The sequence below is a fragment of the Meles meles genome, chromosome 17, assembly GCF_922984935.1.
Source record: "Meles meles chromosome 17, mMelMel3.1 paternal haplotype, whole genome shotgun sequence".
Lineage (NCBI taxonomy): Eukaryota > Metazoa > Chordata > Mammalia > Carnivora > Mustelidae > Meles > Meles meles.
In genome coordinates this window covers 40,409,463-40,430,517 of record NC_060082.1, presented here as the reverse complement: position 1 = coordinate 40,430,517, position 21,055 = coordinate 40,409,463, and the positions used below count along the sequence as shown (strand labels likewise).

General features: G+C 54.1%; 1 protein-coding gene across 1 annotated transcript in view; it reads left to right on the top strand.

The window, feature by feature from the left end:
* ITPKB (inositol-trisphosphate 3-kinase B) overlaps positions 1–21,055 on the top strand; it is an 87,782-nt gene that overhangs the window by 1,504 nt on the left and 65,223 nt on the right. The window contains exon 2 of the mRNA XM_045982815.1: positions 53–2,165. Within this exon, the coding sequence (XP_045838771.1) occupies positions 261–2,165 (1,905 nt within the window). The 5' untranslated portion in view covers positions 53–260. The remainder of the gene's footprint in view (positions 1–52; positions 2,166–21,055) is intronic.

Below are 21,055 nucleotides of genomic sequence, written 5' to 3'. Positions count from 1 at the left end.
CCCCCCTCCCCCGCCCTCCGGGGTCCTGACTCTCCTCCTTGTGTCTCCACAGCGGCGCTGTCGTGTATGGAGCTTTGGGCCGGGGCTGAGCCCTCGGTGTTGCCCCCCCGCCCGCAGCCCAGGCCATGCCACCGCCTCGGCGCGCCCAGCCGCGGCCGCCGGGCCTCCGGGGCTGAGCCGGGAGCCGCGCGAGGAGGAGGCTCCGGCGGCGGAGTCCGCTCGGGAGCCGCGGCGGCGGGCAGCGCGGCGGACCCAGTACTATGGCTGTGTACTGCTATGCCCTCAACAGCCTGGTGATCATGAATAGCGCCGAGCAGGTGAAGAGCGGCGGCCCCCGGCCCAGCAGCAGCGAGACGCCCCCGCCGCCGGGGAGGGCCGCGCTGAGCCCCGGCAGCGTTTTCAGCCCCGGGAGAGGCGCCTCTTTCCTCTTTCCCCCCGCCGAGTCGTTGTCTCCGGAGGAGCCCGGGAGCCCCGGGGGCTGGCGGGGCGGCCGGCGCAGGCTGAGCGGCGGCGGCAGCAGCAGCGTGGGCAGCCCGAGTTGGGCGGGCAGCGCTCGAGGGGACCGGCAGCAGGTGGTGACCGCAGGATCCCACTCCCCTCCGGGGCCGGAGGAGACCCAGAGGAAGCTGCGAATCCTACAGCGCGAGTTGCAGAATGTGCAGGTGAACCAGAAAGTGGATATGTTCGAAGCGCACATCCAGGCTCAGAGCTCCGCCGTCCAAGTGCCCCGCAGCCCGCGCCTGGGCAGGGCTCGTTCTCCCTCTCCCTGCCCCCTCCGCAGCAGCAGTCAGCCCCCAGGGAGGACCCTGGCTCAGAGTGAGGAACGGAGGACAAAGTCGTGGGGGGAGCAATGTCCAGAGACTGCAGAGGCCGGCTCCTCCCGCCGGAGAGGAAGGGCGCTGGGCCTGTGCCTCTCAGAGGGCGACGAGGGGGTGGCACCTTTCCCGGGCCCCGCCGTCCGGTCAGGACCAGGGGCTCAAGGTGCAGCGGCTTCTGCAAGAATGGAGAAGGGGACCCCTGCCAGACCCCACTGCTTGCCCAGAGCTGTGGAAATCGACAAGACCATCTCTCTGCCTTCCCAAACGCGCAGCTGCCAAGCTTCCCCACTGGGGCTGATCCACGTGAACTTAGGGATAGCCACAGAGGGGACAGCGAGAGCCACATCCAGTGGGCCACACCATCCACACGACCCTGACCTCACTGAGGGGCCTGAGAGGGCCCGAGAACTCGGTGGTGTGTACCCCCCGGAATCTCTGGTGCAGAGACAGGGGCAGCTTCTGGGCAGCGAGACAAGCCCAGTCCCAGAGAGGGAAGGGCCCCAAAACGGAGAGACCCCTGGGAAGGTGGGGAAAGGAGATCTGCCTGGTGGCCTGGGGGGCCCTGGGGTGCCTGAAGACAGAAGGCCAGAGGACAGGACTGTGAATCCGCAAAGCTCGGAGCTTTCTGAGGGCCCCAACCGGGTCAGGTTACCTCTAGACCTGGGCTCCGTAAAGCCAGAGGTGACCCAGGGTGGGGCCCCCATGGTCAGGGAGCCTCCACCGAGCTCCAGAGGAGTGGATGAAGGGTCTCTGACAATGCAAGGCTTGCTTGGGGGCAGTTGCTTAGCACAACCAGGGACACAGGAAGTGAAGGCAGGAATTCCCTCTGGGGGAATGCTGGAGACTTCGCCTTCCTGGGAAGCCGTGAAAGAGCGGAAAGAACCACCGTGCCTTCCTGCGGACAGGCTGGGGGTGCAGCCTGGGAGCTCTGGGGCTTGGCTGGGCCCCATGGAGGCAGCCCAGCTGGCCTGGACGTGTGGCACAGGGGTGCAGTCGGAGGGCACTTGGGGAAGCCCCCAGCGGGACAGAGCTGCCCACCCCAGCCTGGAGCTGCTCTCCCCAGATCAGAAGGATAAGACCTCCCCGAGAGAGGCCTGCAGCCCCAGCAGTATACCAGCTGTCATCATCACAGACATGGGTGCCCAGGAGGACGGGAACTTGGAGGAGGCCCAGGGGAGCCCTCAGGGTAGCCTGCCCCTGAGGAAACTGTCCTCTTCATCTGCCTCCTCCACCGGCTTCTCCTCCTCCTATGAAGACTCGGAGGAGGACATCTCCAGTGACCCCGAGCGCTGCTTGGACCCCAACTCTGCCTTCCTGCATACCTTGGACCAGCAGAAGCCCAGAGTGGTAAGTTTCGTTCTGAGATTTTCTGTCAACTCGTTTGCACGCCCCTGTTGTGTTACTCTCTCCTGAGTCACGAAGACTCCAATCAGGGCCCTGGGCCGGTCATAACTTCACCATCCTCTCCTGGTGTGTTTGCTGGGGAGGTGGTCTAGCCCTGGCCGTGTATTCGGTAGCTCGGACAGTGAGTCAGTCACTTCACTTGCGACTTCTATGTACATCTTAAAAAACAATATTTAAGGTACATTTCTGGCAGGTCACCACTCCTTTCTCAGGGAGACAACGTTCATGAACGTTACCAGAAATTCCCCGAGTCCCCGGAGATAATGAACAGAGCTACTGAGTATAGCTTTTGATCAGGTGAAATACAATTCTGTGATACCTTGGGGCAGAAGAAGACTGACAAGGTCATGGAATTACCTCGGCTTCTACTCATGGGCCAAGAAAACAAGCCATGGGATTCTATGACAGGCTCCAAATCCTGGGGCTGTGCTGGGGCCGGGTGTCCTGGGTGAACAGGACAGCACGATATTTGTGGGATCCGTGTAACTTAGATACAGTTTGATGGTATGAATTAAAACAAAACCATGCTTTGAGTTATGCAGTTTTCAAAAATAATAGAATGTTACATTTGGTTATATTGCCCAAGCTAGAGTTCCCGATGCAACTGCTTGCTGGCTGGTGTAGGTAATTCCAGGTATGTTTTCAAGTGCATTTGTTTTAAGACTTTTTCTTTATTTGAGAGAGAAAGGGAGAGAGAGCACGCACACGAGCGGGGAGGGGGTAGGTAGGAGCAGAGGGAGAGAGAGAAGCAGACTTCCCACTGAGCAGGGAATAGCACATGGGGCTTGATCCCAGGACCCCTAGCCCAGCCACGTGAGCCACATTTGTTTTGATTGGTCATACTGACATCTTGCTCTGGCCCTGGCAGGAGATGGGAGTTTATTTCTGTTACATAGTTAATCTCAGTCCCAAGCTGTTTTCACTCTTAGGAGAATCAGAGTGTCTTACGGAAGACGTTAAGAGCTGAAGCTAACACTTCTGAAAAGGTCTGGACTTTCTCTTACTTTTCCAGAGTACGGGGAATTTCCTAGTTCAGTGTGCAAGGGGAGGGGTTCTGGTGCTACGCTGGGGGAAAGTCTGCATTTTACTGCAGCAAGTAGCCTTCTGACTTCATCTTGAGTATCAAATACTATGCGTCTTACCGCAGTAACTCCAACCGCAGCTGCTCAGAACTTTACGTTTCTACTTAGCATCCTTCTCGAAGGTATTTTGGACCTCAAAGCCTGTCCCTCTCGGACTCTCACTTTAGTAATCACAGTCTGAATTTTGAACACTGAGCATTCCTGTTCATGAGACTCTGTTTTCTGCTGATGAAGGGGAGGCAAATGTGTATGCAAAATCTGGCCCTGATCAGTCTGGTGTTTTGTGACGGGATAGGGCTGTGGGCACAGGCATACCGGCGTGGGGGGAGGAACGGTGCACCTGGGATGGGATGGACATGCTTCTAGATGCAGGTGTGGCTCACGTCTCTCTGCCTTCGTGCCCACAATTACAGGCCTGCTGAAGAGGGCAGTCCCCGGTTCTACTCATCCCGTTTGCTTTTAAATCCCTGGCGCGTCACTGGCACGGCCAAGTGGCTTTAACTCGTTCTCCAGCTTTCCATTCGGCTTTTCTAGGGGTGGATTAGCAGCTCCTATTGGCTGTCTCTCAAAGCAGCTTCTGTGTCCCAACCTTTGAAAAGGGCTGTTGTCTGGAAGTCAGTTAAAGGGGAGATCAATAAGGACAGGTGCTGGGTTTTTTTTTTTTTTCTTTTTTCATTTGCTGGAGGGATGCCAATTGAGAGGCCAGATGGCTGAGCGATGTTCTCAGGTCTGCGGGTAGAAATGAGGGCTGCGGGGCACCTGGGGGGCTCAGCGGGTGAAACCTCTGGCTCTGGATCTCAGCTCAGGTCCTGATCTCAGGGTCCTGCGTTCAAGCTCCTTGTTTAAAAATAAATAAAAATAACAAAGAAATGAGGCCTGCCTGTTGTCCACTCTCCCTCGCCCCTTTACACAGGTTTTCAAACACCCTCAGAGTAGAGCCAGGGAAAAATCCCGGGCAGCTTCACTCTGAGTCACGTGAGGCAGAGGGGGTGCGCGCGTGGGGGAAGGGTGGGTAACCAAGTGGAAATTATGGGATCCTAGGGACTTTTCGGCTGTTGGTTGAGTGCTTGCATGATAAGCCAAGTTTTCTTTTTCTTGTACAGCTTGTTATAGTGGAGCCTTATCTGTGACACCAAAACTTCTGCTCATTGGGTCAAAAATCCCTTGATTACCTGATAATGATATTTGGTCTACAGAAGGCCTGACATCTTGATTGACTCGGTCTTCTGGCTGCACGCCGCGGCGCGCTCTGTAGACCAACCCGCGCGGGGTGCTGAGGGTCGCCCCTGCCGCCGCACTTGCTCTTCTCCAACCCGGCTGCTCCTGTGCGTGCGGCTGCGCTGCAGGTACGCGCGGCCTCACTGGCTCATGCGCACATGGCTCACACGTGCTCACACTCACACGTGCCCCCACACGTTCAATCTCACAAGTGCTCACATGCACACACGCCCTCACGCATTCATGCTCACAGCGTTCACACACATGTCCTCAGCCTGTTCACACCCACACGTGCTCACACGCACACACCCTCAGTCACTCCGTGCTCACACGTGCTTACACGCACACGTGCCCCCACGTGTTCACACTCAGAGCTCACACATACCCTCAGCCGTTCCACACTCACACATGCTCACCCTCACACACGCCCCACATGTTCGTGCTCACACGCACATGCCCTCACCCAGTCACGCTTCCACGTGCTCACACATGCTTAAACTCACACACCCTCAGCCGTTCCACAGTCACATGTGCTCACCCTCACACACCCCCACGTGTTCGCGCTCACACCCGCTCATACACACATGCCCTCACCCAGTCATGCTTCCACGTGCTCACACATGCTTATACTCACACATGCCCTCAGCTGTTTCACTCACATGTGCTCACTCACAACTCCCCCTGTTTGTGCTCACACTCACACCTTCACCGCTCACGCTCACACCGCTTAGACACACTTACCTGCTCACACAGTCGCATTCAACCTTGCCCCCTCGTGTTCATGCTCACAAGCCTCACATGCTCACGTGCATACTCAGATTCTCACACTCACACATCCTGGGGTTCGTGCTCATACACGATCACTCACAGTCATTCACTCTTACGTGTTTGCACTCACAATGCTCGCACTCAAGTGCTCACACTCACACACTCACCCTCACACACGCTTGCACACCCACTCACGCCTACCGATTTGAAATTGCACATTCAGCCTTCCAGGCATGCAACCAATCCCTGGCCCTCAGTCGCACACTGAGATTTTTTTTTTCTTTTTCTTTTTTTTCTGCCCTGCCTTTCCCCAGAGTTAAACCTTTTGTGCCTTGTGCAGCTCGTTTTTTCCTCCCGCAGAGAAGTGACTGTGGGTGATACTGTGCGGGCAGAGGTGACAGCCCAGGGAAGCCTGAAACAGGCTGCTTTGTTCACTCTCCCGGCTTTCGGGTCCCCCTGCCGCTCCTCGCTGGTGGAAGCCCCACAGCCCTTGGACCGGAATTCAGAAGCCCTCCCTGTGGTTAAAAACAAAATGCAAAGGAAGTTGTTTGGGATTGCACGCTGAAAATCACTTAGCCATTTAGATGATGCAAATGAGCCGTGGCTTTTTTACCAGGAGGGAATGTGGTTGGAAGGCTGGTCTCTCCCGATCCCACCCCGCCGCTTCCACATGCAAGAGCTGTGCAGAAGTCTCACGCACACGCACCGTGCCTCCGGCTTTCTGCTCCTGATGAGCCTGACACAGGCCCGGCCCTGAAGTCGAGTGCTCCAAGGCTTTGCACCTGTCTGTTTATAAAGGCTCACACGTTCGAAATTCACTCGGAAGCAACTGTATTGCACGCCTTACGTCTGGGGCTTAAATTCAAACACCTTCACACTTACTGCTCTCTGCAGTCTGAATAGAAGTGAATTGCACTTGAGTAAGGCTGGTGTTCTTGCTTGTCATTCTTGAAGAAGCTAAAAATCCCATCAGCACTTCTTGCCTTCCCTCTGTCACTCTATTAAGAGTATGCGGGCCTTGGGAACACCAGGCGTCAAGGGTCTGTTAAAATATGCATGCATCTTACCTAAAAAATAGATTTTATTGATTTACTTCAAAATTGCATTATCGGTTATGTGTACAGAGGCTAAAACAAAATGCTGGCCTACTTCCCTGGGGGAATCCATAAAGAAGTATCATACAGAATTCTGGCCTTCTTGGTACTTACGATTTCTTAGGGGCCCTTGGAATTTCATTTCCTTTGCTTTAAAAAAAAAAATAGTGACCAGTTCTGTGTTTGTTTCGTGGTGTGTGTGTATGTGTGTGTGTGAAAAACTAACTCATACATGCAGTAAAAAATTCAAACAGTTTAAAATGGTTTTACGTGGGGGTGCCTGGCAGGCTCTGTCCATGGGGCACATGACTCTTGATCTCAGGGTCATTAATTTGAGCCCTACATTGGGTGTGGAGCCTACTTAAGAAGAATTTTTTTAAAAAAGTTAAAACGGTTTTATGTGGTTTTGAAAAGTATAACACTTGTTTTGGGTAAACCAAATGAAAATGTAAAAGCCTTCGAGGGTTATGTACCAAAAAATGGACGTCATGGTGAGAGCATTTAAACAGAGAATTCTTTTCTGGATGAGAATCTCGAAGTCTTGGACCGGTGGGGTTTGGGGTTCAGGTTATACATGCTGTTTGCTTGAGACAGGGCCCACTTTTTTTTTTTAAATATTTTATTTATTTATTTGACAGAGAGAGAGGTCACAAGTAGGCAGAGAGGCAGGCAGAGAGAGAGGGAGAAACAGGCTCCCCACTGAGCAGAGAGCTCGATGCGGGGCTCGATCCCAGGACCCTGAGACCATGACCTGAGCCGAAGGCAGAGGCTGAAACCACTGAGCCACCCAGGTGCCCCAGGGCCCACTTTTTTTCTCTCGGTCCGTGAAGAGGATCTTTCCGACACAGCCTCCTCACTTTTGCCATCTGGGAGGACCCTGAGCCGTCTAGGTGAGATTTAGACATTCTCCTGCTCTGTTTAGGGATAAGGAAAACAAGACTCAGAGGCACAGAGACCCAAGGACAACCTCTGTGACTCAGTTTCCTCTTTTTAAAATGTGTGTATTGCGTGAAGATGATCTCGGGGAGGTCTGTTTAGCTCAGTGGTTGTAAAATTCTAGACTTGAAGTAAAACCCAGCATTGTGAAGTCCCCGTCATGGTGTCGGAACATGCAACCTCTCAGACCCGAGGCCCAAACTGGGCACATTTAATTTTGTGCTTTTACTTACAACCCATTAATCGATCTGCCTCCCTTTGCCAGAATACGGGTTCTTTGTTACATCACATTTCAAAACGCTTACTTTATTTTGGCAGGTTTCAACGCAGTTAGCTAAAGGCAGAATCTTAAAGTAATTGATGGAAAGACTTTTAGATCTTGGTAGAGAAAACTGCGTAGACTTCTGGTAATCAGCAGGCAACTGATTCCGAATTAACTCAGGAACTCCTAGCCTGTGTCGTGGCCACACCTTCGGGGTGGAAGGTTCTCTAGTTTTGACAAGAGACAGAATCTGAGCATGGCAGGTCGTGCACGCCGACCCTCAAACCCAGGACAGAGTGTGCATTGCAGGGATTTTTTCCTGGCCAGGTAGAATTGGCCCCAGGGAAAGATGTATTTTTCACAAATCGGGGAGCACACTGTTGAGGAAATCAAACACAACCGAAAGGTGAACTCTTGCATCCTATGAAAGCCATGTAGAGCGCCAACTGCTGTTTGAACAACTGTGTGGTTGAGATTTTGTATGTCCTGTTCTCCCGAGACCGCGTGTGCCCTCTCCGGGGTCGGGGTACTGTTGACTGGAGAGTCGAGGTCATTGGCGCTATCAGTGGTCTCCGCACAGGGAGCAGGAGCACCCAGCATCGTAGCTGTCCCTCAGACCAGTGTCCCCAGTGCACCTGGTGGTGGAGACCCCACAGTGGTCCGAAGAACCCACTGTCTTGGTCCCAGGACCTTCCAGTCACACGTAACTTGCTACAGTTCTGATGCCAACCTTGAGTCCCACTGCAGGCCTCCCGGAACCCTGGTCATGCTATTTTTCAGGAGACAACTATTATTTTAAGGACAGTTCACATAGGGGCATCTGGGTAGCTCCATTGGTCTAGTGTGGCTCAGGTTATGATCTCAGGGTCCTGGGATCAAGTCCCGGGTCAGGCTCCCTGCTCAGCAGGGAGCCTGCTTCTCCCTCTCCCTCTGATCCTTCTCCCTGCTTATGCTATCTCTCATTCTCAAATAGATGGATAAAACGTGTGAAAAATATAAATAAAGACGACTCGGGTCTCCTCGGTGAAAGACACCATGCATATATATGATCCCATTAATAAGCCAAGGCTCTGTTCTTATTAAAAAAATAGCAAGAACTTTTCTACAGTGTATGTAGTTGGCGTAATACAAAGTTGGGTCTGGGAGAGGCTTTAAAGCTCATTTCCTCCAACACCCACGTTTTGTAGACAAGGAACGCAAGGCCAGAGAAGGTTCAATACAGTGACAAGACCCATGTTTACAATTCTTCTTTTCGCGGAAAAACTTTATCAGTGGATAAGCTCCTTACTCCGCCTGGGAGAGCGTCCTTGGCTTTAAACACAGCTCATGCTTTTGAAAGGTTAGTCAAGGGGAGGGAGGAATGAGTGAATGAGTGACCATATCTCTCTGCTGCCTTATCTACCCACCAAGGAGATGCTGAACCATCTAGAAGGTGGAGAACAAAGAAAGGGAAAAAAGAACAAGGAAGGCCAGCTCACGGTTTCTCCTTGTGACCTCGCTGGCTTGGGGGTGACGGTGCCCGTCTGCCCCTGGCCTGCAGGTCCCACGGGAGGTAGAAAGAGCAGGTGTGCCCTCACGGGCCACTGAGTGCCCAGCACCTCTCCTGGTCCGTGGGAGAGGCTCAGTAGGTGTCGTGGAGGTGGGCTTGCACTGGCGAGGCAAGGTCTGCCTGGAAAATCCCCCGGGCCCCTTGCAAGAAACGCTCTTTAGCAGTCCTCGGGTTGCTTGAGTCCCAGTCCAGTCCTGGGAAACGATTCTCCCGCAGCCAAAAAGGCTGGAATACAATCAGTTTCTCAAAAACTGGATTCCCCGGGCCAGCTGTGAAGCCATCACAGGCAGTGGATGTTGTGGGACATCAGGCACAAGGCCGGCTGCCCCTTCCATCTCTGGTTCCTAGGGTGGGTGCCCCTGGTTCGGTCTCGAGGATGGGAGTCCGCTAGGGGCGGAGTATCCAGGGAACACCAGGCAAACAGCTCCGCCACATGCGCACCCGTTGCAGGGCATTTCCAGGGGGAGACCACGCCCGTGCTCTCACGGGAAAGCAGACCCAGCAGCCTTCTCCGACCAGGAGCGACTTGTCCTAAGTCAGCACGCAGGCCTTTGACCGACTAACTGGTCGGGCATGTTTCTCGACAGTTCCATTCAGGGCTGGGTGTTAGAAGTCAGATCTTTCCCCTCTGCTGAGCTTTACTTGGGCGTTTCATTGACTTGATGTCACTTCGTGGAGGGCCATTCTGTAGAAGGTTCCTCTGCAGGGCTCTTGTCAATACTACACATTTTTTATTTCCTGAAACGTTCGCTTCTCTTTTGCACTAAAACAGCTAAGTTTTACAAGGAACCAGAAAGCATGTAGAACGAGCCTCTGCAGTTCATCTTTACGTATAGCTTAATGGGGCGGGGGGAGATAGACTGTAACCCCCACCCCACCTCGGAATCTGTCGGAAAACTCCTCACCCGGCCTGGGCTGGTGGTGGAGAATTTTCAACTCAAGAAGAGCCTCCCTCGTGAAGGTCACAGTTATCCTGTTCATCTAGCATTTTACTTTTGTGGTAAGGTTCGGGTGGAAAGGGAAAATGAAATGATACAGTGTCTCGAACAGAGGACTGGAGATTATTTCCGTTGACCTGGTGACTAAGATTAGGGGCGGCCCAATTTAGAGGTGTTTAGGTGTGTTATTGGCGTGGGGTGCACACACACACCCCCACCGAGGCCCGGGGAGCTCCTCCCACGGGCTCTCCCTTTGCCCACGTTTGTAAAGTTGATTTCGGTGCATCAGAGAGCAGGGATGAGAGACTTGTGCCTTCAGCATTGGGGGCTCCGAGAGCAGTTTACTTTCTTCACCCCTTTTAAAGGGTCCTCTGCCTTCTGCACACACACACCCCCACCCCCACTACTTCCAATCAGAACAAATAAATCGATGGTCCTGTTTTCCAGGGAGAAGCTGTAATACCTCCTCTGTGATTGGCGCTTACCACTTTCCTACTCTGCGGGCAGGGATATGGTGGCTGGCCATTCCCCAGCAAGATCTGCAGTCTCTCTTGGTAGGCTGCCAGCTGGTGGGGCCTGGGCAGTTCCAGGGGGAGGTCACTGCACCCCCCCAAGGCAGTTTCCAGCAAGTGCTTTTCCAAGTTCACGGACATTCTTTCCAGGCTCAGCTCAATTTGTTTTCTTTTTCTCTATGGCAATTGATGACTGAGTCGTCAAGTGTGTGAGTCTGCAGGATCTCCCGTGAAGGGCTTCCTCCAGAGTTGCCTGGGAGCTGGCCTTTGTCTAAGCCTCTGCTATGCGTGGGCGTGTCCGGTTGTGTTGTGTTTTTACAGGTTCACTCCCCAAAGAGCAGATCTAATACAGTGCACCTCTTCACGATGGGGAGACGGGGGCCCCGGTTGGGGTAGGGAGAGGAACTTGGGAGTATCACTTCTCTAATGCTTAAAATGCTTATCTAACCTGAATCTGCCAGCAGGAAACTGAAAAGGCCTGTGTATGACAATGTCAGAGACAGTTTGATCTCTTAACAATGTCAAGTGGAAAATCCAACCGCAGCTGGTAGCTTGAGAAATGGCTAGGACGTCTTGTTGGGACCGCCAAGCCTCACACCCAGGCTGCTGAGCCGAGGGTAGGAAATGGGGCTGCCGGGGGGTTGGGGTTTGAGAAACTGTTGGAAAATCCTCACAGATACAGAAATGGCTAATGTGGAGGACAGTCCGAATGCCCTGTAGTTGGTATTTTATTTTAAGATTTTTATTTATTTGAGAGAGAGCGCACACATGGCGCGCGCACATGAGGGAGGAGGGGCAGAGGGAGAAGCAGGCTCCCCGCTGAGCAGGGAGCCCGATGCGGGGCTCCATCCCAGGACCCTGAGATCGTGACCTGAGCCGAAGGCAGAAGTTGAACCAGGGGAGCCCCCAGGGTCCCTGTAGTTGGTACTTTAGTCTAAGACGTTTTGAATGCCATATAGTTGGTATCTTCGCCTCCTCCACCTCCCCTACCTCCATCACAGTGGTCATTAGCTCATTAGCATCGAGCACTTGGCTCATTCCAGGTCATTCGGCAGGTGGCCGGCGCAGGGCCTCCTCTGGAAACTGTTGGGCACACTTCGGGGGTGCAGGGTGCTAGAAGAGCCAGCGCCTCTCAGATCCACACTGGCCCTCTTTGGGCTGCGGGATCTTCATCTGTGAAATGGGTATATTGATAAAGCCTTCCTACTTCAGGTAGTCTTTGCGAGTCTCAAGGGAGAGCATTCTGAGAGAGGAGGATTCTCTCCCGCCTAAACTAGTTTTAATCGTGAGCACCAGGACACTGCTTTGAACGCTTTCCCAAAAGAGGATGTATAAGGTCAGGCACTATGTGCGTGCAAGATGCCCCACGTCGGTGTGACTGACCCAAGACGTTGCTTGTGCCAGGATCTCGGCCACAGTGGACGGCGGAAGAAGCTTCCTGCCCTGGGCCTCACTGTCCCGTGCACAGGTGGGGTGCAGATGGGATGTAAGTTCGAGAAGCCGGAGTGGGTGCGGAGGGGGCTGCGAGGCAGGGGTCAGTGTTCCCCAGTGTTCCCCACACTGAATCTGCAGGCTCTGAGCTCCTGCATAACTGAGAGGCAACTGTGCTCTGTCTAGAGCTGGAGGGTACATAACGGCGGCATCGATTTTTTTTCCAGTACCATGCAGTGGTTTTCTCTTCTGTGTTCTGGAAAGTGAAAGGAGGGAATCCAGCAAAAGCTAGAATTTTTCGAGCAGATGCAATAATTAGCAGATAGGAACTGGGCATTTCCTAAGTATGGCTGGGTCCTGGGCTAGACCTGGAAACCTGGGCACACAGGGGGCCACCCATACCGAGAAGCAGACATTTGTCCCAGCTGTGCAGAGGTTGGGCAGCCACATTCGGGCTCTGTCTGCAGACACCTGTGCTGAAGAGAATGGCCTGGTGGATGCTCTGCCTGTCCCTGGGGTCCTGACCTGGGAGGCAGAGCCGATGCCAACAATAAACTTGAGAGTTGTGAAACTCAAGAACAAGGTGTGTGGCCATGAATATGAGCACGTTCATTAAAGAGGAGCTAATACGTAGAGTCGGTGTTGGTGTGTGACCCATGCAGGGGGCTTCTGTGTGTGCTGAGCAGCCACGTGAAGGGTCCTGAATTTGGGCACTGGCCCCTGGAGAGGGAGTCTGGGTGATACCTTGAGAAGGCTGCTACCTCTGTTAGGAGCACCAAGCATAGGGACTGTTCTGGATCCAAAGGTTCTAGGAGGTTGGGAAGGAAGAGGGAACACGCCCCCTGCACCCCCTCCCCAAGCCTTAACACCCTGCCCTGAACTCCACAAAGACCAATGCAGTACCTGGTAATGTGCCTTGAAGGGGGCCTCAGGAGACCACCCACCCCCACCCCAACTGACCAGAGGAACATGATCAGGAAAGCTTGGCAAGGAGGGACGTCTGTGTTTACTGAACTTGAATCTAAGCAAGGGCCCTGGGGCAGGCTGGGGCGTGGGGAGCCCCAGTGTTGCCTCAGGGCAGAGTCCCGGGTTTGAGTGTGAGCCTTGAGTGTGAGCTTTGTGACCCAAGAGAAATGCCTTCCTTTCTGCCCCTCCATTTCAATGTCTGTAAGGTGGGATGGACAGTACCACCGTCAGGTTGTGGGGAGGGCTGCTCTGGTGAGCACAGAAATAGAACGCAGGGGCAGGAGAGCCTGCAGATCCAAATTCACACCCTCCTTCAGTCCCAGAGTCTGTCCCTGGGGGTGCTTCACTTCTCTGCGCCTTCATGGCTTGTTGAGAAGATGCGGTGACAGGTGCGGCCTGTGGGCCCGGCATTGGGCAGGCGTAGGTGGGGGTCACCTCTGCTAAGGTGGGGGGGACCCAACCCCATCCCAGGTACAGCTCCTGCAGGATGACAAAACGCATTGGGATTTACTTTCCCAGAGAGATTTCTCCACTGGGGGAGAGGCCTGGCTTTGTTTTCAGGGGCTCAGAACTTGAAGTTGAAAAAACAACCCACTGCATTCAGCTGCTGGCAGGGGGTGTCAGGTTACTCCCCTGGGACCAGTCTCTCTTTATTCTGTCCCCTGCTCTGTACAGCTGCGGCTCCTGGGGCCTGGGAGGTCTCTGAACAAAAGTGATTTACTTGGCCTCCCCTGTGTCTTCTCTGCCAGTGGGGTGGGCACCTGCTTGCCACAGTGGGCTCTTTCTTTTGCCATGGACCCCTCTGAGGCCTTGAGGACCAGGCTGGCGGGTCTCGTGGCCCCTCTGCACTATGCCTCCCTCCTGCGACGGGAGCGGAGGACAGCCTTCCTGGCACCTCCTAAGTCACACGGCTGCTCTTGGCCGTTGTCCGGGCTGATCTGTGCGGAGCCTGCTGGACTGCTCCTTGGGGCTGGGGTGGCAGATGGTGGCGTAGAGGGGTCAGGTGGACAGACCCTGAGTGTACCAGCTCATGTCGGAGCCCCGGCAAAGCCTGGGGGACCCTGTGTGGGCTCTGCTGGGAGCTGGGGCTCTGTGGTGACAGGTCCCACAGAGTAGCATGGGCCGTCCCTTGGCCAGGCATGGACACTGTCCCAGGGACCCCTCCTGCTGAACACGGGCTTTTGCTTCACTCCACACTGAACGCAGGATGTGGAAAGCCTTCCTTCCCCCATGGCTATAGCGTGGGGTGGGCAGCCTGCTGGGCTAACCCTTGGGATCCCCGTCTTTCCTGCCTGCTGTTGGTCCCATGAACCTCCATGTGTTCCAAGATGGCCGTGAGTCCTCTGGGCAGTGTCCAGGCACTCAACCGTCAGCTCCTTCGAGAGGCACTGTGTCCCCTTCTGGAACAATGGGTCTCTGGCCTGGCTTACATCTTCCCCCAGCCCCAGATTCCTGGCTTTTGCAGGGATCCAGAGGCCGGTGTCTGGGAGGAATGGAACCACTGAAAGAGCTTGTTAGCCTGTGGCAGCCTTGACCTCAGAGCCTGCGTGCAGGATAGTAGCTCCCTTATTGCCCCGACCTGGAAATGTACACGGCGTCGTAATTAATTTCCATCACAGCCTGAAGCCTTATGGAGCAGCGTCTGGGACCCTGCTTGCCTTGCGGTCTCACACGGCACATCGAAAGTGATTCTGCTACCTTGGGAGAGCCACCTCCTGCCCCACTGCAGGCCTCGGTTTCCCCTTTGCCTCCGGTGGCCTCCAAGGCCACATCCCCAGGGCAGGGAGGGGCGGGGGGAGGCAAGAGAGGCTCACCCAGGAGAGAGCTGAGAGCCCTGGGGTCTGTATGGGTTAGCCCACAGGGAAGTGCCCTGAGTGTTCCCGCCTGGCCTCTGGGGACACGTGACACTGACTTCGGAAAGAGGATTTTTAAGAACCTCAGGAAATAGTTCACTGTGACCCCATGACCAGGTGTTAGAGAAGAGAATGGGAGTCCTCAACAGAGGTTTCAAAAAGTCAGTCACTTTGGGGCTCCTGGGTGGCTCTGTGGAGCATCTGACTCTTGATCTCGATTCAGGCCTTGATCTCAGGGTCGTGAGTTCAAGCCTCTTGTCGGGCTCCGTGCTGGGCGTGAGCCTACTTTAAAAAAAAAAAAAAAACGGCTCCATGAAGGACAGGATGGAGGCAATGTGGCTCTCGGTACTTCTTGGGAAATTCACTGGGAGTGACAACATTATTACAAATTCATTGTAAACTGACTGTGGTTAAAAGTGCTGAGCTGTCTTGAGGGACACAGTAATAATAAAATAAGAGCAGCAATGACTCCTGGCCTATCGGTTCTGTGCCAGGCTCGGTCTATAAATTGCTTCATTTGAATTTCTATAAGGTCTCTATTTTCCTTCTCCCACGGCAAGTGGACTGCGGATCTCCAGCACAGCTAGTAAGTGGCAGGCCTCGGCCCCCAGCTCTTCCTCCCTGCCACCTGTGGTCTGTCACCAGAAGGACAGAGGAGGCTGGTGCCCAGTGCACGGGGAGGGCGCGGTTCAGATCTGGGCCCTGGGCTGGAGGGGGATCGGGGCTTGGCTGTGTCAGGTGTGGAGGGAGACGGACAGGTCTGAGCAGAAGCCTTAGAGATGGGTGGCTGAGGACGTCCAGTCGCCTGTGCCTTGGACAGACTCCATCTGTGGGGCGAGAGAGTTGGCTTTCGCGTCGCTGCCCTGGAGTCATGATTCAGTCTGGTTCAAGATCAATTTTCTATTCTCAGAGGTGAAACTAAGAGAGGATTCTTTTCCTTTTCAATGAATGGGCCTTTGTGCAAGAAACACAGACTCAGTTGATGGAACGGCCGCAAAAGGGAGCTTCTGGAGCGGCCTTAGAGCTCCCAGGCCCGGTGGGGAGGGAAGCAGAGAAGCCAAGAGCCAGGCAGTGACCCCTGATGGAGGAGCGGGGGCGGGGCACCCCAGCATTCCAGATCCTTCTCACTGACACAGGTGAACACCTGTCGTAAGCTGGAACAGGCAGCATCACGTGGCGCTTCCCGCCTGCGGACTTCACTTCTGTTAGGAGACACGGGGCGACCAAAGAAGAGAAGGTCTGTTCCAGCGGGGCCAGTAGGCAGGACAGGCGGTCCGGCGCTGCCATAGGTGGCCGTCCCCGGGTTCCTCCCCGGCCGGAAGAGCGTGGCTTCGGTGGGCAGAGCTGCGTCTGAGGTTGTGAGCTTCCAGATGCCGTGGCTGCACTTACACTGGGGAGCTGCAGCGTCACCATGGGATGGTGGCCTCTGTGAGCACGGAGAAGGTGTCTGAGGAGTGGCGAGCGGCCACCATGGGCCAAGTCCGGCCCCAGCAGAGTGAGCACCGTGCCCCAGGATGGCTCAGCCTCGCCCCACGCTCCTCCGAGACACTGACACAACCGTCCCTCTTAGGAAGGGACTCTGTGCTGCGTGCGCCGTGTGGCCATTACGGACATGCGCGTCCAGGGTCCTATGCGGCTGTAGGCATTCGCTTCTCTGTGATAGGTGCCCATGAGTGCACCTGCTGGGCCATATGGTCGTCACGAACTTACTCAGTTTTTTAAGAGTTTGCCAGACCATTTCCAGAGTGACCACGCCTCGGCAGTTCCCAGCGACCATGTGTCAGCGATCTGGGTTCCCTGCATCACGCCAGCATGCAGCGGCTATGGTTTTCTACTTTAGCTGCTCCGAAGCTGCGTGGGGCTACCTCCCTGTGGTTTTAATGGGTTTCTCCCCGATGGCTAACGTCCTCTCGTGTGCATATCTGCCACCGGTACATCCTCTTCGGTGAAATGATCTGGCTAAAAAAAAAAAAATTCCCCAGAGATGCTGCAGAACACGGACAGGGTGTGCAAAGCCTTGTGCCTTCGTCACCTGCACCCACCCCGTCGAGGGAGCTGTGCCTCTTCCCACCCCAGGGAGGGCACGTGGTCACCCCCAAGGTCCTGTCCTGCCCCCAACTTCTCTGACCTCAGAACAGAGTGGTGACCCCCAGCAGCCTCCCCTCTGAGTGGCCCCCATTCACACCATCATCTCACCGCCCCAGGGCTCAGGATCAGCCCCCACCCCTGGGGTTGTTTCACTGAAGCAAAGCAACAGCAGGCACCAGCAAGGAGCATCTCCCTGGCACCTGCGGGTCTCTCTCCCGGCCTCCCTGAGGAGAGAACGTGGGGCTGAGGCTCAGCCTCCCCTCTAAGCTTCCCCTTGGGTCTCTTCAGCTTGGCCTGCCCTTGGGGTTTAGTTTTGCAACACAGTCGTGCTGAAGGTCCCAGAAATGCTTCCCTTTTTATACTCATGAAACAGAAAAGAAAAAGTGCATGTATCCTTTCAAACGGCTCCTAACAGTGGTGAGTGAAGTCCCTATTCCCCTGTGGAACCAGCACGGAGTCACAGCCCAGCACTCTGGGCTGATGGGCTGTGTTGCTGGTTTTCTGCCTTCCGCCTCCCACCTGGGAGGGGCTGCAGGAAGTGGCCTGGAGTGTTAATGGGGCGGCTGCCAGCTTGAGGGCCTGCTAGAAGGTTCCGTCTCCGTCTCCATGGGGAAGCAGGGTGGAGGGGGGGTGGTCTCGTCTGCTTTGAGAACGTATTTGCCTTTGCTTTTCTGCCTTGAGAAAGACCTGGGGTGTGTGAAATGCTCATCCTTCATCGTCCCTTTAGTGACTCCTAAAAAACAAGAAGGCGTGGCTGTTTCTTCCTTGGTCTAATGAAGTCTAATATTTGCAAACCCTCCTTCAGTGAATTGGTACAGACACTCTGTCCCAAAGAAGGAATTGTTTTCCACATGGGCTTAGGGGATTTGTGGAGAACAAGCGAGGAGTTTTATAGGAGGCCCTGAGCCAGGGTGGGGGAGATGGTCTCATGTAGGTAGGTGATCACAGGCTTTCCACCCAGTCCCTGTGGCCTACTAGAACATTCCGGCACATCACAGCAGTCATTTGATGGGGCCCAAGATCAAAGAAGCAGCTGAATCACATGATGGTTTGGTTCAGAATCTTTTTCTGGTTTGGTACTTTCTGAAAGCCTAGGTTTCATTCTGGTTTGAACTTGTTCGATAGTCTTGAGGAAGAAAAAAACACCCTTGTTACAGTCCTGGTTCGAATTAAGATTTGATATTTTTGTTTGGTTTGAGGTCAAATAAATAAAATGCATTACGGCGCTTGGGGAGTCGTTCATTCTGATTCAAGTCACTTCTGTAGATAACATCACAGTCATAAAATTTATTTCCCGTGAACCTGCAGTCTTCCGGGGTGGAGTGTGCCGGTCTCATTTCTTAAATATTCTGGTTAACTGGGAGTTACTGTAAATTGCCTTTGTCCTTTGCAGTGAACTAGAAGATACTGGATGCTCAAGCCAGCAGAGCTTTTGCTAAATGTACAGACGTGGTCTTCTGGGGACCAGGAGGAAGGTTTTATCCACAACTTGCAACCAGGCAGCTTTGAGGAAAGGGTCAGCTCTTGACTCGAACAGTCCACGGACCTGTACTGGGTGCTGGCTGAATCTGGGTTATGGAGGCAGGTAGGGATCTGTGTGTGAGTGGAGGGTAGTTCCTGCCTCCTGGGAATCTCAGCTCGGGGAGGAGGCAGATTGCAACAGCTCACGTCTCTGGTGCCTCTCTGACGGGTAGGCGCTGAGCAAGGGGTTAAGCAAATGTCGAAAATCACAGCAATAGAACAAATAGAACCCAAACTCAGGCCTTTTAACTGTAACAAAGAGTTTCTCAAATGTGGCCTGTGGACATTTGGGGCCAGACAGGTTTTGGTTTGGGGGAGCTGTTCTGCACACCGCAGGGTGTTTAACGGCCTCCCTCAGCAGCAGCCTCTGCCCCTGATTGCGGTAACCAGAGGTGTCTCCACACATTGACAGAGGTGCCCCAAGGGGCAGATTGTCATGGGTCGAAAGCCGGGGTTCTAGAGCTTGTCCCATAACGAGCAGTCTATACTGCCTTCCAGGGGCAGGTGCTGCAGGACCATGTCCATGCGTGCAGAGGGGTGACTCCAGCCAGGGACCCCATCCAGGGTGCTGCCGGAAACAGAGGACAGAGGCCTCTCTCTCCAGGGATGCCAGGAAGAGAAATGGCAGACTAGTTGCTGTTTGTATGGAATTTTGGTAGAGTTCACTGGGGCAGAGAAAGGGGAACTCTCTGCGGAGTAAAAGGACCGACCCCTCCACAGGCACGAAACCGGGACAGACAAGGCAGTTTTATGGAATGGCAGGTAGTTTGCTGTGGACCCTCCACTTCCCTCCTCTTGTTGTTTTCTCATTCCCTCCTTTCAAGCCATGAACCAGTTCCCAGCAGCTAGAGAATTCTTCCAGCCACAGGTCTGTGTCGGTCAGGACAGGCGAGGCTCTGCTGCAGTGAGAAACAGCCCCACAGTCAGTGGTTGCCAACAATAGGGGTTTACTTCTGGCTCATACTGCATGCCTGGTCTGGGTCAGCTGCATTCTCAGGCTGCGCCTCAAGCTGATGGTGCAGCCCCATCCAGAGCAGTGCTGGTCGCTGTAGCAGAGAGAGCGAGAAGATGGGGATTCACGTGCTGCCTCGGAGAGCTTCAGCTCAGAGAAGTGGCACATTTCTTCTGCTCATATTTTTTTCTTTCCTTTTTTTTTTTTTTTTAAGGATTTTAGTCATTTATTTGAGAGACAGAGAGAAAGCATGATCTGGGGTGGGGGAGGCAGAGGGAAAAGCAAACTCCCCACTGAGCAGGGAGCCTAAACAGGACTCGATCCCAGGACCCTGAGATCATGACCTGAGCCGAAAGCAGACGCTTAACCAACTGAGCCACCCAGGTGCCCCTCTTCTGCTCATATTGTGTTGGGCAAGCAAGTGTTGTGTCCTCACTTAACTTGAAGGGGACGGGGGCATCGAGTCCTACCATGTGTCCAGGAGAAGAACTAGAAATATCTGGGGGGACAGCCCTGATGTACAAAGCCTGTACCTGAGCCATGGGAGTGTGGGCCACTTGCCCTGGCTCTGAGAGACTCCCAGCTTGGCTTCAAAGAATGAATGGCCTGTTGCCAGGCTCAGTGACAAACTGCTGAGCAAAAAGAGAAAAGTGGACCATCAGGATTCCAAAACAGTTTGATTTTCCAAATAAGTCAAAGAGGTCCTCATGGGTTAGGACCAGGTCGTGAGCCCTCGTTCTTAGAGTTACGATGTTGGGCGTGGGAGAAAGTGTTCAAATAAACAGGGCCTGGATGCAGTGGGCTGTGTCTGTAAGGAGGGAGTCGTGGATCAGGACATCCGTGGTTACTTAGACCCCAGATGCTTTCCCTGGCTGTTACTGTAGGAAACAGAATGGCTTTCAACCCCAGCCAAGGGTTGAGCAAGATGGCGTCCTTTGTGAACCATAAATTTACGGGCTGTTTTGAGATATTGGAACACACTGGGTGTGAGCAGACGTCACCGACGCCCTTCAGGATGCTTTCAGAAGGCCTGAACAAATTCCTTATAAAACCAGGAAGCGTCTTCCTCTTTGGAAACTCATTCAGACCGTGACTCGGTCCCAGGCCCTGGAGTGTGGAGATAGAGACAGAGCCTGGCTGTGGTGGATCTAAAATGGGATAAAACCGGAAACCTGTGGGAAAGACACAGGCCTTGACACCCCTTGATAGGGGGCACAGAAGTCTTAGAAAAATAGAACTAAAAATACCAGCTGTTGGCTATGTCCCTCCACAGTGACCCGCTCTCTCTAAACCTGGTTTCCACTCAATTTCTGAACCGGTTTTCTCCACGGTGTGTAGGGAGCTAGGGCAAGTGAGGTGGACAGAAGTGGGGGTGGGGGTGGGCACAGGCCTTGATTCAAAGGGAGACGAAATTAGGAAGCCACTGTCTGGGAATTGGAAGGTTAGGGGCATTCCAGAGACGGGAGGAGCCTGGAGCAGCCAGCTGGGTCCAGAGTCTCCCCGCAGTGGGGCTTGCTGGACCGTGCACGTGGTATGTGCATACGTGTGTGTAGGGGGTGGGCCTAGATGTGGATGCCTGTGTCCCCCAGGGAAGGGCTGAGGTGAAAAGGTATGCAGCGGACCTCCCTGTGGTTTGTTGATTGCTGCCCCAAGCAGGTTGTGT